This window comes from Homarus americanus, unplaced genomic scaffold, assembly GCF_018991925.1.
Source record: "Homarus americanus isolate GMGI-L3 unplaced genomic scaffold, GMGI_Hamer_2.0 scaffold60095, whole genome shotgun sequence".
NCBI classification, from domain to species: domain Eukaryota; kingdom Metazoa; phylum Arthropoda; class Malacostraca; order Decapoda; family Nephropidae; genus Homarus; species Homarus americanus.
Genome location: NW_024736259.1, coordinates 248,753 through 267,674, shown reverse-complemented (window position 1 = coordinate 267,674; position 18,922 = coordinate 248,753). Strand labels below are relative to the sequence as shown.

At 42.9% G+C, this 18,922-nt stretch overlaps 1 protein-coding gene across 1 annotated transcript in view; it reads right to left on the bottom strand.

The window, feature by feature from the left end:
- Positions 1-7,493, bottom strand: part of LOC121872127 — a 52,790-nt gene extending 45,297 nt beyond the window's left edge. The window contains exon 1 of the mRNA XM_042374799.1: positions 5,706-7,493. Within this exon, the coding sequence (XP_042230733.1) occupies positions 5,706-7,213 (1,508 nt within the window). The 5' untranslated portion in view covers positions 7,214-7,493. The remainder of the gene's footprint in view (positions 1-5,705) is intronic.
- Between the last annotated feature and the right edge of the window lie 11,429 nt (positions 7,494-18,922).

Sequence of the window (18,922 nt, the reverse complement as noted above, 5' to 3'; positions counted from 1 at the left end):
GTGTGTGTGTGTGTGTGTGTGTCTGTGTGTGTCTGTGTGTGTCTGTGTGTGTGTGTATGTGTATGTGTGTATGTGGTGTGTGTGTGTGTGTGTGTGTATGTTAAACACTTCCCAAATAGAATCAAATCCTACCTACGTACCGTTACCATGGCAAGAAAGATTAAAACAAAATGAAATTACTGACGCTGTTGCTGAAAATTAATGTAGTTACCGCTGTCTCGTGTCATCGTTTTCTTTAACTTCTGACAAACCTGTGTGTTATTTTCGTAAACTGTTACCGTGGCAACGCTTGGTCAACCTCGACACGATCTGCACAAAAGGTTTACTCTGGATGGCATTATGTTGACCAAACCTACCAAATTAGGTGTACATCAACAAACACGTTCTCGAGTTATTTTAGAGAGAGAGAGAGAGAGAGAGGAGAGGAGAGAGAGAGAGAGAGAGAAGAGAACAGGGAATACGATAAAAACAAAGACAAGCAGACAGACAAGCAGACAGTAAGAGTCGTGTTGTCAAGAGGTATTTAGTGACCACCATGACCCGACTTTCACTGGTAGGTAATTCCCCGGTGTTGAATAATGAACCTGTTCAAGACTAACAAGATCCTCTCCTAATACCTAGTTAATCAATCCAATCTATTATCTTATAAAAAAAAAACATCAGGTATATATTGGAACTTGATTGTGTGTGTGTGTGTGTGTGTGTGTGTGTGTGTGTGTGTGTGTGTGTGTGTGTGTGTGTGACATTTTGGTGACGAAGTAACTCAATGGCCTTCTCCCTGGTAAAACACACACACACACACACACCGATACCATTCACGTCCCAGCCGTTACCTGCCGACCCTGACCCCCTGACCCCAAATCACATGTCACACACGGTACAACAATTATCTTCAGGGCATTACATACCCTCACGTCGATAAGAGATTACAGGCAGTTTCGTTATGAAGAGAGAGAGAGAGAGAGAGAGAGAGAGAGAGAGAGAGAGAGAGGGGGGGGGTGTGTGTGTGTGTGTGTGTCAGTTGTTCTCATGGCGACCAACTACAGGTTAGGAGGAGGTGTTTGGTATAGCCGTCGTCAGGAGGAACTGGGATAAGATAGCACTATAACCATACATTATCATCAGGTTAACGTGCTTCCTCCCCATCGAGGGTTATCTATGGGTTAATGAGGTCTCCAAGTCACAGGTCAATGGTTTAATTTGAGAATTGCCTTGATTCAATGGCAGGTTATTCTCAGGCTTGTTTTACACACAGAACACATATACACACCAACCCCACAGCCCCCACAACACACACCCCCAGCTCCCCACAAGCCCACATAAAACACACACACAACCCCCCCCACACACAGGGACCGGAAGTACAGTAACACTCTCCTCAAACACAATAGCAGTTCCTTCACCATTATTATTCAAGCCGGGTAAAACACTGTCATTAAATAATAAACAAACATTTAACTGTGTGGAAAAAAATTTATAACTGACTACAGGCAGTATGTTCCTGTGTAATGGAGAAGGGGGAAGGGAGAGGGGAAAGGTAGAAGAAGGGTGGTGGGACGATGAAGAGGGAGGGGGAAGGGGGTAAGGAAAGGGAGAGAAAGGAAGGATAAAGGGGTGGAGGAAGGGGGGGGGAGGAAGGGGGAGGAAAGGGGAAGGGGGGAGGTAGGGAAAGGAGAAAAGGAAGGATAAAGGAGTGGCGGATGAGGAAGGAGAAAAGGAGAATGGGAGAAGTGAGGGAAGGGGGAAGAAAGGGGTAATGGGTGTGTGGAGAGAGAGAGAGAGAGAGATAAGAACACAGTAATAAAAGTGAGAGTTCTGAGAGCGAAAGCAATAAGTGAAAGTTGTGAAAGTAAAAGTATCAGAAGTAACGACGGTGAAAGCAATAAAAGGGGAAGGTAAAGGTGAAAAACTAAAGGTAAAGGTGAAAAACTAATGACAGTAAAGAAAGAAAGTTAGAAAGTTGAAATCAATAAAAGTGAAAGTATTAAAACAAGAAAATAATGAAGGTAAACACAGGTATATTGTAACTACCTAACTAACTGGTCCTAACATGCTGTTTCCTTTTGCTCCAGTAAATAAAATGGTCCTCTAATATAAGACTTAATGGCCCCTAATGGTACGCAAATACAACATTAAATGGCCTTAAGAGACCATGATTTACAACAGGTAATAAAAACAGCTAATTGTAAATCATTTGTTACCTGAGAAATTGAAAAAAAAAAGACCATTATTTACATTACTTAAGAGAAATAAACAACTTCGTGAAATTTACTTAACATTGAAATCACTTGTGTACGGTGTTGCGTCTGAGCTGAATAAAATATTAAGTGACGTTCCTGTAGTGAAGGGTGGGAAGAAAAGGAGAGTTAATAAGTGGATTTTAAGTGAGGGAGGGAAGGAGGGAGGGAGTGAGTGAGTGAGTGAGTGAGTGAGTGAGTGAGTGAGTGAGTGAGTGAGTGAGTGAGGGAGGGAGGGACCATTTAGAGCCACTGCCATTTACAGTATGCTCAGTAGGGCGTCACTCTGTCAGAATTTCTTAAGATAAATGTATTTTCTAAGCTCTCAGGCAGCGAGTTCTTGTGTTTATGCTTGAGAGAGAGAGAGAGAGAGAGAGAGAGAGATTTTTTATCCTTCTCACCATCAGAATCACACATATTCGAAACTGGGATAATAATGATGGATGACCCGACCTGACCTCAATACGTGACCTTTCTCTGGTGTCGCGCGGGTGGAGGGAGGGAGGGAGGGAGGGAGGTCAAGGCAGGTGTGGATTTACCTTTTGCACAATATGACACATCCATCACCTGGCACCGGCACGATGTTAACTGGTATATATATATAAATCTTTAATGTTAAACTCTTACGTGTATTATCCACACACACACACACACACACACACACACACACACACACACACACACACACCATTCCCCAAATATATAGCTATAAATTACTGGCCTTCTGGCTCCCTTATTCTTCAATAAACCGTTAATTATTATTATTATTATTACACACACACACACAGAGGAGACCAGCCAAACAACTTCCTCACAGTTCCTGTTTTAAGGGGGAAAAACCCAGAATCTAAAAACATTTGATAATTTCCTTCCCTGACATCACGTATTGAAAGAGTTTCGCCTTAAGATGTGACAAACGTATTAATCTGACTTACTAATGGTGTGTGTGAGGGGAGGGTGGATGTGAGGGGGGGTGGGTGTGAGGGGGGAGGGGACGGGTCTTACATCACAGCCTCCTCCGCCAAGATGGATGCTAAATTAAACTAAGACTCTCTCAACCTTAATTAAAAATACTTTTTCTCTTATCCCGAGTTAAGGGAAGCAAATCGACTTACGGGATCTTTGAGAATCTCGAGGCTCAGGTGAAGTGATGAACAACACCGTCTTATTAACTTGGCCAGGTGAGGGAGGCAGTCCTGTGGTTCTGTTTTATCCTACTACCCTCTCTCTCTCTTCTTTTCTCTCTCTCTCTCTCTCTCTCTTCTCTCTCTCTCTCTCTCTCTACTGTTTCCCTTTCTGTTTTTGTGTCTCTTCCACTTCCCTTTCTATTGTTTTTCTCTCCTACTTCCCCTTCTCTTCTCTCGGTTCTTCCATTTCTCAGTCTTTTGTTTTTCTCTCTCCCATTTCCCTTTCTCGTCTCTTCCACTTCCCTCTTTATTGTTTTTCTCTCTTCTATTTCCCTTTCTCTTCTCTTTTCTTTTCCACTTCTCTTTCTGTTATCTTTTTCTCTCCTACTTTCTTTTCTTTTCCCCTCTCCTACTTCCCTTTCTCTTCTCTTTCCTTCCTCTAACTCCACTCCTCTTCTTCTCCCACCCTCCACGCCCCTCTTCATTTATTCCCTCTCTACCCACTTTTTCCTCCTCTCTCCCCTCCACCCCCTCTCTTCTTCCCCCTCCACTCCCTCTCTCCCCTCTCACTAATCTACAACAATCTGGAGCAATTAGTTAAAGTGAAATCTTGAGTGTGATATTGAAGCTTCAGGTGTACGAGAGTATTATCTACCTTGGTGAGGAGGTCAGGGAAAACTCTCCCCCTCCCCCTCCCTTAATTTTTTCTCCTCTACTTTCACCTTCCTTCACCCTCCTTCCTTTCCTCTCTACCTCCTCCTTCCCTCCTTTCCCTCCCTCGCTTTCTGTCTCCCTTCTCCCCACCTTCTTCTTTCCCCTCCCCCTCCCCTTCCCCTCCCTTAATTTTTCTTCTCTTTCATCTCCCCTTCCCCTCCTCCCCTCCCCCATTTCACTTAGGTTAATGGGAAACTTCAGGCCATTTACTAGAGAACCCAGGAGAGGCTAGCCTGCAGAGCAGAGGAGGGAAAGAGGAGTGAGAGATAGAGGTGTGAGGAAGAGTGCACAATGTTGATGTGTCGATGGGGTGAAGGGAGGAGAATGGTAGGAGGAGAAGAGTCAGGGGGGTGAGGGAGAGACAATGAGTAGAGTGCGATGAGAGAGGGGGATGAAGTCTCCTGTTTGTCTCTGTCAGTAGAGTCTGGAAGTGAGGGGGGGGTGGGGGTGAGATGGTTGCGAGATGGAAAGAGAAGGAGGCGGAGGAGGGAAGATGGAAGGCGAGAATGTCTCCTTCATTGGGTATGTCTGGTTACCCAATGGCCGGAAGGTGAAGGAGGGGGGAGGGGAGGTAATGGGGAGGGAGGGGAAGAGGAGGGAAAGAGGAGGGAAAGAGGGAGGAGGGAGGGAGGGAGGGGGGAGGAGGGAGGGAGGTGGGGAGGGAGGGAGGGATGGCGGAGAGAGAGGGGGAGAGGAGTAGTAGGGAGGGAGGGAGGGAGGAGATGGCGGAGAGAGAGGGAGAGAGGGAGAGAGGGAGGGAGGGAGTGTTGAGAAACGAACACTTGTAACTGTCAATCTCCACCGTTTTAAGACTCACTCTCATACCTGTACCCCGGACTCGTCTCCCTCAATAAACTTATATATGTACTATGTATATATGTATGTGTGTATGTATTTATATCCATATGTGTGTATGTATGCGTGTATGTATTTCTCTATATATGTATGTGTTTCTGTGTGTGTACTTACTGCAATAGTGATACGATATACAGTATATTATACGAGTAAGTGAAAGTGAACCCTACCATCTCGTATATAAAAAAACCCAGATGTCCAACTAAATAAATAAATAAATAAATAAATAAATAAACTGTTCAAGATAAAAATAAATCAAACAGAAAAGTAAATAAGAATAATGATGATAAAACTGAAAGAAGAAAATAACACAGATTATGGATGAAACGAAGGAAAACAGCACCTAAAGGAAAAGGGATGAAATGACGTCAACTTGAAATAAATGACACAGTGACGTAATAAAAAATACCTGAAAAAAAAAAATCACAAATTATGACGTCATAGGATGGAGGAATTTGGTCAACTAAAAGAAAAAAAAAAGAAAAGAAATATAATAAAATAAATAGATGGAAATAACCTGAAAATAAAATACATAAGAATGGAGAAGAATAACGTGATAATAAAGGTGATGGAAGAATCATATACAGTAGTCAGAAAAAACTAAAACATAAATAAGATGAATTAAATATATACAAAAGAGACCTGTAAAAAATAAATAAAATGTTGGAAATAAAAGGAAGAGATAAAAAATGGCCATGTAAGAGGGAGAGAGAAAGGGTAATAAATTATATAATAAAATACTAAACTTAATAGTGTTGGCGCCTTGACTTACTTGAGAGCGTTCCACAGGTTGTCGATAGAGAAGCGGTGTCGACGGTTCCTGGACTGGTCGACAGTCAGGTAGTGGGGCAGGTTCTCCTTGTTTCTGTCCGACTCTCGATAGGAGTCCATGTCGTCAGTAGAGTAGCGACGGTCGATCTCCGGGCTGAAGTAATCGTCGACCGCGTAGTCAGTGAGGTTCTGCATGGACTGTGTGCGGGGAGTCTTGAAGGTGCTGGGGACGTCGCCGGGGACGGGCAGGTTGTCGGTGAACACGTTCTCGTTATCCTCCAGCAGTTTGGAAGGAATTTTGGTGTCAGCGGGCTGGCTGGAGACTTTATCTCCCAGGAGTGTTGGCAGACTGCCCCGCAATAAGCTCTTCTTGAGCCGAAAGTCCAGCAGGCGGTCGATCATGCGCGAGTCTTTCCTTTTCTTTCGTTTTTTCTCCACAACGAGAATGGTCGACTCCGAGTTGGAGCGAGTACGAACCAGTCGTGGCTTCTGATGGCTGGCGTCACTAGAGTCCTTGAAGACTTCTGGAGGAGCCTCTCCTTTGTCTGTTTTGGACTCTCCAGGCATTTCCAGCGTCACCACCCACCGCCCCTGTCCTTCTCTCTCGTTCTCATACTTGAGGGGAACATTATATTCTGAGGCTTCATCAGGAGGACTATCTTGACTCTTCATTATGTGCTGGTCAAAGAGGCTCCACCGTCGCTTCTTCTGGTTTGCATTGTTTTTGCGGAAGCGGCCAACAAGGCGAGTATTAATGGCTGTGGCAGGGAGCGAGTCCACACCAAGCACCTCACCATCTCTAACTTCAGGATTCAGGTTAACTTCTTTTTCCTGCTCCAGGTCGACGCTTCCGGAGGAGGAGCTGCGGCTCAACAGGTCACTGGAGGATCGAGAACGAATTCTGGAGATGAGCTTTTTGACTGGTGAGTCACCGCTGGAGTGGGCCCTGTGGCGCCCCTCAGCACTGGAAGCCGACCGCTTGCGGTGACTGGACTCAAGATGAAACACATCCAGGAACATGTTTTTGAGGGAGTGCTTCCGCTTCGTGTAGTCAGCCTGGGGTCCTAGGTTATCTTGTGAGGCGCAGAATCGTGCGTTGGCTAAATTATTCTCGCATGGATCCGCAGGGTGGCTGATGGAGGTGGAGGCGTGTCGACACCGAGACTGCTCACTGACTCTGGCGGGGGCACTGTCGTTAGGGGCCTGGGTAGTGTATCCGTCATTCCAGGAGCCGTCGGAGTACATGGAGAGGAGGGAGGGGGAGCGAGAGGAGGAGCAGGAGTCGCTGGAAGGTCCGCTCGGGGTGCCCCAGTTAGTGACACTCAGCTGGGGTGGAATGCCCGCCCAGTACCCCTCCGCGATATCCCCCTCCATCACCACCGGGTCAACCTCCACACCCTCCACCACCACAACCGGCCGCGTCGACGGATTCATCCCTTCAGGGGGATTCTCTCTGTCCCTCAGCTTCTCCATCACACCAGCGAGGTCCAGTTCTGTAGGACCATTCATGGCCGCTTTAGTTCAACAGCGGCACCCGTGTACAACACCACACAAGGGTCAACAACCACAACACTATTACTTGGTCATTATTATTCAGAGGAGGCAGTAAGAGTCGCGCCCCTCAGGTCACTATCATGAGGCAACACACTGGCACCCTTTTCCGCTGGCACCGGCAGCTTCACTATCAACATTCACTTGGGCTCGGGGTGAAACTTTCTGTCGTGGAGAACCAACAGGCTAGTTTTTTATACCTCTTAGTACAACCTGTGTTTACTCGCCATGTTACCTGAAAAAAGTCATACACACTGTGCTAAACTTTACTCATGAGTCATCCAACATATTATATCAGCGAATATGGAAACAAGAAATAAGACCTAGTGTTGCCATCTGATGTACTCGACCATGATAAGTGAAACGTTGGGGGAAAAAAATCACCCGGCTGGCGGTGACCTGTGAGGCGGGGAGGTGCACGAAGAGGTAATTACGATGATCACAACCACAGACAACTTCAATCACAGCGGCTGAGGTGTCCTACACTCTTGGTAAGGCTGGCATAACCAACCAACCAGACCCAACCTAATATTTCCTAACTTCTCAGAATATTTTTCTAGATCAATAGATTAGATTAGGTTAGGTTAGGTTAGGTTAGGTTAGGTTAGGTTAGGTTAGGTTACGTAAGTTAGATAAGGTTAGGTTAGGTTAGGTTACGTAAGTTAGATAAGGTTAGGTTACTTAGGTTACGTAAGTTAGATAAGGTTAGGTTACTTAGGTTACGTAAAGGTTAGTTGATTTGTTCTGTCTGTATTCATAGAAAATTTGTACGAATCCAAGTTTAATACAGGTATATGATAAACACTGAAGCAGTACAACAATATATTTTTTCATGACATAAAGTAAAAAAAAGAAGTGAAATAATTGGTTAAAATCGAGCTGGACACAAGTGGTCATTATTCCCGACGGTGTATAATGGTTGACATTCACGAGCCTGAGGTCAAGTGAACAATATGGTAGACCACCTCCACTACTTCTCTCACCTTAAGCCACAAATCAAGCATAATAACACACTTATAAATTAACTATCATAATAAAGACCAATAAAATAACGACTTTAACTGTAAAAACTAACCTAATAAACTAACTAAAACTAAAACTAACCTAACCCAACACAACCTAACCTAAAACTAAACTAAACTAACCTAACCTAACCTAACCTAAACTAAGCTAAAAAACTAACACAACACAACCTAACACAACTAAACTAACCTAACTCTAAACTAAGCTAACCTAAACTAACCTAACCTAACAACTAACTTCTTCAACACAAACTAACCTAACCCAACTAACCTAACCTAACTAAACTAAACTAACCTAACCTAACCTAACCTAAACTAAACTAAACTAACCCTAACCTAACCCACAACACAAACTAAACTTAACACAACCAACCTAACCAAACCACGAAATTCAAGTCACATTAAAAACAAAACACGTAGAATTAAAAAAGGAGCAAATGTTAATTAAATGTTTACAAATTTAAGAAAAGCTGTTAACATGCAATTGAATTACACAAGTATACTTTATTTACACAGTACCGGTCAGTGTTTGTCTATAAATTAATTGAATATTATATTTGATAGTTATTAAAGTCGCCTCTTGTCACCAGATGTCATCAGGTGTCATCAAATGTCACCAGATCTCACCAGGTGTCATCAAGTGTCACCAGATGTCAACAGGTGTCATCAAGTGTCACCAGATGTCAACAGGTGTCATCAAGTGTCACCAAAGATGTCAACAGGTGTCATCAGTGTCATCAGAAATGTCAACAGGTGTCATCAAGTGTCACCAGATGTCAACAGGTGTCATCAAGTGTCACCAGATGTCAACAGGTGTCATCAAGTGTCACCAGATGTCAACAGGTGTCATCAAGTGTCACCAGATGTCAACAGGTGTCATCAAGTGTCACCAGATGTCAACAGGTGTCATCAAGTGTCATCGTCTCAGAAATATACCGACATGGCTCTACACAAAGGACCAAAATAAATCTTGTAACATTCCTTCATTGTTCATCTTTCTCTCCTCCTCCTTGGTCTTCTCTCCTCCTCCTTGGTCTTCTCTCCTCCTTCTCCTCCTTGGTCTTCTCTCCTCCTTCTCCTCCTTGGTCTCCTTCTCCTCCTTGGTCTCCTCCTCCTCCTTAGTCTTCTCTTCTCTACCCCTCCTCCTCCTCCTTGGTCTTCTTTTCTCCTCCTCCTCCTTGGTCTCCTCCTCCTCCTCCTCCTCCTTGGTCCTCCTCCTCCTCCTCCTCCTGGTCTCCTCCTCCTCCTCCGACAGTAACCTAATAAACGACTATCTGGCAACTTCATAAATGACTATAAGCGTTGACATCTTAATTGGACTAACAGCTCCACCTACAAATGACTCAGGATCCTCCATTAATTATCAGGGTTGTCAGTTTTATTTTTGTTTTTATGAATTTTTCCATCTTTCTCTTCTCTTCTCTTCTCTTCTTTATATTATTCTTTTCTCCTCTTTTCTTCTTTTTTTACTCATTTTCTTTCTTTATCACTCTTCTTCTTCCTCCTCTCCTCCTTCCTTATTATAATGGAGAGAGAGAGGAGGAGAAGCAATCCTCCACCTACACTTCACTCTCCTATCAGCTACTACTCGACGAATCTGATGTCTCGAGCTACAAAAAAAAAAAAATAAATAAACCCAAATACTTCGAGACTTCACTGCAGTTTACCTCAGTCATCACGGTGAACAAAAACACACTCAGACGTTACAGAATCTCAGAAGTTTACTGAGGATAATTTTTTCCCGTAACAAGTGATGATAAATGACAAAATATATAAAATAAAATAAATAGATAGATAAAATGGATAATCGAGTAAATATATGAATAACAAATGTACATAAGAACATAAGAAAATAAAGGTGCAATAGGCCGGTTGGCCTGTGCATGGCAGCTCCTGTCGAGAGTTACTACCACACTCTATCATCCATGAATCTATCCAGCCTCCTTTGAAACTTTCCAGAGTTCCGCACTTACTACAAGTTGCTAAACGTTCCACTCGTCCACCACCTATTTGTGAACCAGTTTCTTCTATCCTCCTAAACCTAAACTTATCAACTTGAATCCGTTGCTCGAGTCCTATCATGCTCGGATATTATAAGAACTTTATCTATATCGCCTTTATTGATTCCTTTCACCCACTTAAATAGTTTATCATATCCCTCTTCGTCTTTCTAGGGAATGCAAGTTTAGTTTTCTTTAACCTATCCTGATATGGAAGGTTTCTAAGTCCGAATAAATATGAAAGTAATGAATAAAATGAATAATACCATATGAAAAGATAAACGTAATTGGATAAATGTAAATGAAACAAAATACCGAATATGTAAATAAGATAACTAAGCAATAAGTATAAGAATGTAACAGAAAGGTGATAAATTAATGGAATAATAACAAGAATAAAAAAAAAAAAAAAAAAAAAAATAATAATAATAATAATAATAATAATTAATAATATAAGTAAGAAAAGACAAAGGATAGAGGAGGGGAAAGAAAGGAGGAAGGAGGAGAAGCAGGAAGGAGAGAGGTGAGAGGGGGAGGAAGGTAGCAAGGTAACTCAAACATGGAAGAAAGTGAAGAGGTGAAAGGAGGAGTGGGTGAGAGGTGGAGAGAGGGAAGGAGGGTTGAGAATGAGAGAGGGGGTGGGGGAAAACGGTGAGAAAGGAGAATACTCGAACGGAAGGGGGATAAGGGACAGGGTTGGAAGAGAGAGTGGGGGAGGCAAAAAGTGGGAAGAGGAGAGGAGGAAGGGGAGAGTAGAGAGAGAGGAGGAGGAGAGGAAAGGGGGACGACAGAGTGGGTAAGAAGAGGGAGGGGCACAGTAAGAGGGATAGAAGAAGAGGGAGAAACGAGGAAAAATGGAAGGTAAAAGAGAGGGAAGAGGAGCAAAGGAGAAAGGAATGGAGAGAGGGGAGACGGGAGGAGGGGAACTAGGAGGGATGGATGGATGGCGGGGAGGAGGGGAAGACAAGCTCCCTATGAGGGTTAACCAGTTCAGTTGTTGTACACTTTACTGTTAGTCGCTGGTGCCTCTCTCTCTCTCTCTCTCTCTCTCTGATCACCTGTGTTGTGGTGAGTGGGGTGGGCTAGGGGTTACAGGTGGGCGGAGGTCAGTGGGGTGAGCAAGTGGGCGGGTGGGCCGAGTGAAGGAGAAAGGTGGGTGGGCTTAGTTTTGGAGAAGGCAAAATGGGCGTGGGTCAGAACTTTAGAGAGGGTGGGGTGGTTTGGGATGGGCGCAGTGGGTCAGACTTTGGAGTGGTGGGCGGGGTGGGCGGGAGTGGGTTAAGATGGGCCAGTGCCTCCACTAGCCATCACTGGACCGGTTGCAAGCTGGGAGGCGGCAGCAAGGTCTAGTTTTTGTTCGCGGGCGTTCACTGGTCCATACCTGGGGAGGGGCGGGTGGGGAGGGCAGGTAGGGAGGAGGGCGGAGTAGGGAGGAGGAGGAGGATGGAGGGAGGAGGAGGAGGAGGAGGAGGAGGAAGGAGGAGGAGGAGCAAGGCAGGGATGGCTTGAAGCTTCACCATCATCATTCCTCTCCTTAATCTCCTTCTATGCTGGCCTCCTTCCTTTAAATCCACCCACCCTTCCTGGCTAACACCCACCCAACCACGCCCTCACTTGACCAACAACCCCTCACACACCCACCACCTGACATAACTCACACCCACCCAGCCAGCCACCACCCACCAGCCACCCACCACCAGCCCACCCAGCCGGCCTTTCACCCCAGACAAGCTACCTGTACTCAGATTGTTCACGTCAGACGAATGGGAAGGTGACCGCTGATTAATTACATACACAGCAAGGAGGTGAGGTGGGAGGGGAGACTGAGCTTGTGACATATCTCTCATCACTCAAGAGACAATGAGAGATTTTAATAGCTATCTGCCCAACCCTCAAGTCTCTCTCTCTCTCTCTCTCTCTCTCTCTCTCCCCACCATTCGCTAATTTAATTCACTTATTTCTAAAGACATGTCAATACGTAGAATAAAACGAAAAAGAAGGAAAGAAAGAGAAGATGTGAAACAGAAAAAAAAAATAAAGGGAAAAGAAAGAAAGACAAAAATAGAACACGAAGACAGAAAATCGGAGCTCTACAATAAAAGAAAAGAAGAACTGAAGTAGATTAAAATGTAAACAAAACAAAGACGTGGCTGGTGTTGGAGGTAAACAATACACACGTGGATCTTCCTGCCAGTGAGTATTTTCCCCACGCCTCCTCCTCACGCCTCCTCCTCCGCCTCCTCAGACCTTCCCTCCCCAACCTCCCTCCTTCCCTACTCCTATGCATCTCCACGTCTTCCTCACGATGTCCCAACGCCTTAGAACACGCCTCCTTCACCTCCTTCTCCGCCCCATTTAGTTCTGCCTCACGCCTCCACCACGCCTTCCCGGAACTTTCTCTCCCCCTCCACCACCCCTCACCCTCCCTTACCTGCGGAGTTACTGTATGAAGCCAAGCTCGACCAAGACTGACTGACTTACCTACTGACTATATAAACTATTGACTGGATGACAGATAAACTAACTGACTGATTGCCTGACTAAATGATTGACTGAATGACTGACAAATCGACTACTAACTGACTGTACTACTGACTCAATGTCCGATAAACTGATTGACTGACTGAATGATTGACTGATCGACTGACAGACCGACTAAGAGATCGAATAACAAAAATTCCTCTCAGACAGCACTCGTGACTAAGTCAGCTAATGACCCTACTTCCCTTAGTCACACACACACACACACACACACACACACACACACACACACACACACACACTGGTGTCCACACTTTCCCGATCTATCTTAACTAGTGTTGTGTATTTCCACATCTCTCATCTGATATACACTTCTACAATCATTTATCTTCTCTTAGTCTCCAGTACTTCCTTGTTTATCACCGTTACTCCCTCATTTATCTTATGCGGTATTTATTATTCATTCTTATCTTATGTAAAACGTCCACTATACACTCATCTATATTATGTACCGTCGACGTAACTTATATATCATGTACCGTCCACTGTAACTCATCTATATCATGTACCATCTACTGTAACCCTCATCTACTCCATGTAACCTTGGCTGTACCCTATGTACGTCACTGCCTCCATACCCCAGTCTACCAACCAACCAAGCCAGTGAGAGTCTGAGGCGTGTCCTTTCCCACACCTGGTATATTACGTAAATAAAATAAAAAATACAACAAGTAATGAAAAAAATGGTCTGATCGTCTAGAAAGCGAATGAATGAATGAATGAATGAATGAATGAATAAATAAAAGGAAATATAAACAAATAGATACATAAAATAGGAAATAATAACTACGCAAAAAAATAAAATAGAAAGTAGCATAAATATTCATATACATATACAGTAATACATCTAAAATTAATCATATATCACACACACACACACACACATACACACACACACACACACACACACACACACACACACACACACACACACACACACACACATCCCAAATATGTAACTTATATTTTCAGCCTTCTACAAGTTTTCTAATAAACCGTTAATTATTATTATTATTATTATCACACATACACACACACACACACACACACACACACACACACCCACCCACCACACCCACACACACACACACACACACACACACACACACACCACACACATACACACACACACACACACACACACACACACACACACACACACACACACACACACACACACACACACACACACACACACACACACACACACACACACACACACACACACACACACACACACCCACCACACACACACACACATGCAACAGACCCACCCACCCACACACACACACACACACACACACACACACACACACACACACACACATACACACACACACACACACACCACCCACCCACACCCCACACACACACACACACACACACACACACACACACACACACACACACACACACACACACACACACACACACACACACACACACACACCTTTAACAGACCCACCTAGTGATTATTTTTATATTATTTTTTGTATATATACCTTAAAAAAATATATATATATATAGGTTGAATATATGTCAGCAGAAACACGATCACAAAACCGCCCAAAAGATGATTATTTTGGCCCCAGTGTATCATTTGTAGAATACCTGTGACCCCCCACACACACACACACACACACCCCAAGATTATGGAGATGGAGATAGCAGAATTGATGATAGATGGCGGAGTTGGAGGACAGGTTGACGCAAGGTGATTTAGTGTACAATGGCAGAATGTTGTCTTATGACTGTCAGGTGTTGTCGTCTCTTTGTCGGGTGTAGGAGGGCGTCGATACACACAGATACAGGTGTGGGCAAAGTTTACAGGTGACGAGGTCTCTCTCTCTCCAGCTATCTATTTATCTTTCTTTTGTCTCTCTCTTCCTCATTCTTTGTTTTATATCTGTTTATTTATCTTCCTTGTTCTTTGTCTCTCTCTCTCTCCCTTTCACGGGTTACAAGCAATCGTCTCTTTGGCTGTCTTTTCTGTCTCTCGTGTCTGCCTATTCCTATCTCTCTCTCACGCTCTCTCCTCACTTTCGCAAGTCACCAGCCACAAATATGACAATATATATCTCAATGTTTCTCTAGATATCAAAAGAAAAGAAGAAGAAGAAGAAGAACAACAACAACAAGAGGAATTAAGTCATAATCATGGTTGAGTTATCAGTATCAATGCTTTCATTTGACGATGATTTAAGTTACTAATTCCAGTTTGCGCTCAGTTCAACAATTTATTAATAAAAATACTCGTTACATTCATGATTTAAGTATATATACAGTGTCCAGTATACTGGAGGGGGGGTGTATACTGAGGAGCCAGGGTGTTGGTACACTCGCACTTGTCCTCACCAGCACGATCCTCACCTCACTCTGGGTGTATTGTCAACCCTGATCCTGATTAAACCAGGGTTATGTTCCCTAGTGCAAGGTTATATTGAGTTACATCCGGTCGTGTGTGTCTCTAACACAACACACACACACACACACATATATATATATATATATATATATATATATATATATATATATATATATATATATATATATATATATATATATATATATATATATAGATATGTCTTGAATAAAGACAGCTAAGGTGCTCACTGTTTCCTTTTCTGATGGCAGTTTATCCAATATATATATATATATATATATATATATATATATATATATATATATATATATATATATATATATATATATATATATATATACAAGAACACATACATACATAAACATAAATAATATACCGGTACAAAATACATACATACATACATACATACATACATACATACACACACACACATCAATACGTCATCAGCCACTCGAAATACCCATATAAACACGTAACTCAATATCAGGTAAACACAACTGACTAAAATTTTAATTACTGCCGTTGATAAAAAAAAGTAATTAATTGGAGGTAAATTTACAGGTAACAATGATTTAATTTCACTTACAATTATTAAAGGGATAAACACCGTAACATAACAACTGTATAGTGAAGAATAACATTGCGTGACGTAAAGTTTAGGCATCCTAGCTTATATCACCTGTTGATTAAATACCAAATCCTAACCTAACCCAGCCCAACCCAAACCAATCAAACCAAACCAACCAAACCTATCGTAACCTAAGCTGCCCCCCCCCCCCGTGGTAGCATTAGGGTGTTTAATCATCAGGTGAAATAAGCTGTGGTGTTTCATGTACAGGTGATCAATATTATTCTACCTGATCCCATTTTAAATCACAGGTCAATTAGTAGCCAACAGGACCCACACAGCGTTCAATAATTAACACAGGTGAAAGGGTTAATTATACTTGGCTCACCTGTAATGGCCGATGTGAACATGATTTAAATTATAGTTTACACTAATTATTATTTTTTAAAGTTCGTCAATTACAATTATACATACAGTACTTAAGTGTGTGTGTGTGTGTGCGCGTGAGAAATAGTTGAGAACTCCAGGTGTAGTTCTCAGGGGTTTTATTAAGAGCCAAATATTTAAAGACATGCACAGGTGTTATTAAATGTCTCCATGAGTGTTGATTACAGGTAGGTTAGAACATAAGAACATAAGAACATAAGAATGGAGGAAACTGCAGCGGGCCTATTAGCCCATACTGGGCAGTCCCGTTTACACCCAACCCCAATTGCTCATATAAGCATCCAACCTATGTTTGAAGCAATTCAGCGTATTCGAGTTAATGATGATATTTGGTAACTTGTTCCATTTATCCACTACTCTGTTTCCAAACCAGTGTTTACCTATTTCACGCCGAAATCTAAATTTGTCTAATTTAAAACCAATGTTACAAGTTCGCTCCTGGTTGGATAGCTTGAGTACCTTTGTAATGTCCCCTTTGTTTAGCCCTGCCTTCCACTTATACACCTTTATCAGGTCGCCCCTTGCTCTACGTCTCTCAAGGGAGTGCAAATTAAGATGCTTTAACCTGTCTCTATACTCAAGGTTCCAAATGCCCGGGATTAGTCTTGTCATTCTCCTCTGAATTCTTTCCAAGGATTCTATATCCATTCTGTAATACGGTGACCAGAACTGAACTGCGTAATCCTGGTGTGGTCTCACAAGCGCAAGAAACAGTTTTAGGATGACCTCGCTAGTCTTGTTAGGTTAGGTTAGGATTTGCATGATGGTCTCTAAACAGGTGTCAGTAAAGGCCTGTCTCGGTGCATCACTTGTTGAATGATGAGTTAAGGAAGTATATTTAATGTATATGTCGCACAAAACATACATACATACAGAGAAACTTTACACGCACACACACACACACACACACACACACACACACACACACACACACACACACACACACACCATTCCTTGACCACCGAAGGGTCAAGACGTACCTGGCGCTCCTGGAGCAGCCAGGCTGGACTGTTGGTTGATTCCATACCAACCCCCTCCCCTGAACCCTCCTCTCCACCGGAATATCAACAAGTTCTCGCCAGAAGTTACAATTTCATTTAGGAAAGGAACGGAACCAGTGTTAAACAGAGGTGAACAGTGGTGAACAGTGCTTAAGTCAGTGAGAACAACTCAACAGTAACAGTCGTACCCAAGTTAACCTTCACACAGTGAGGTCCCAGGTACCCTGTTATAACGGCCCCCGCGAGACCCAACAACCAGCGATGTGTTAATCCGTCTACGATAGGAAAGCCTAAGACCAAACCTCACTCATATAACACCATCTGTGAGGGAATTACTACACCACATGTCCCTCATAACACCATATGTGAGGGAATTGCTACACCACGTCAAGTCCCTCATCACACCATCTGTGAGGGAATTACTACACCACGTGAGGCCCCTCATAACACCATCTGTGAGGGAGTTACTACACCACGTGAGGCCCCTCATAACACCATCTGTGAGGTAATTACTACACCACGTGAGGTCCCTCATAACACCATCTGTGAGGGAATTACTACACCACGCCAGGTCCTTCATGACAACATCTGAGGGAACTACTACACCACGTGAGTTCCTCCTAACACTATCTGGGAGGGAGTTACTACACTACGAGTTTGCTGTTCAACACCTACATTAATCTGTATGTTCACTGTATGTTCCTTCACCTTTCTCTAATGAAGGCTTTTGTTAAACCACCAATGTATGTAATAAGTCATTTATGTCCAATGTATATTTTCAGCCTTCGGGCTGCAGAATTTTTTTCAATAAACCGTTAATTATTATTATTATTATTATTATTATCTTCATACATATATAAACACCTTTGTATACCTGAGAGTGAGAGAGAGATAAACAATTCACCACGAAATAACTTCAAAATGTCGTCAAGATCAACACAAACACCTCAAACAAACAAACAAACAAGATACCAAAGTCATCAAACAACAACCACATAAAAACAAGGAAAACAAAACATACAATTAGTCATCTTCCCGAGAAAAAAAAATTCAACAAAACTTCACCTTTCGACATCCTTATTATCACAGTTGCCAAGTAATGTTTTTGTTGGGTGGAATTAATTATCGACTCGCCATCATAGAGACGCTTCATGGCCACCAGACCGATAAAGCTGTTGTTAATCGAGATAAAAGGTGTACTTTATCTATACCCAGTCAGGTTTGATAGAACTTGAAGACCTGAATACATTATCAACTGGATGAGGAGGGGAGGAGGAGGAGGGGAGATAGAAATGGGGGGTGGAGAGAGAGGAGGAGGAGGAGGAGGAGGAGGAGGAGAAGTAAATATTTCTCACTGACCAAAGTTCCAAATGACGTAACCTTTCCATGGATTAAAAAATGACCGAAGCGACTGAAGGAATTTCCCATTCAAGCATTTCCCTGTAGACGACCAAATCCCGCCACACCAAATAATGAACAATATTAAATCACGTTTGCGTTAGGTTTGGTTATATACACAGTGCTAGGTTAGGTTAGGTTAGGTTAGGTTAGGTTAGGTTAGCACTGTTCAGCATTCCTACAGCAGACAACCTTAACGTGTTATTCCTAAACTGAAACTATAAACTAAACACAATTTTTATTTTAATCTTCAATAAATTTATTTGGAAATCCATAATGGCGCCGTGAAACACCTTAATTTATTTTT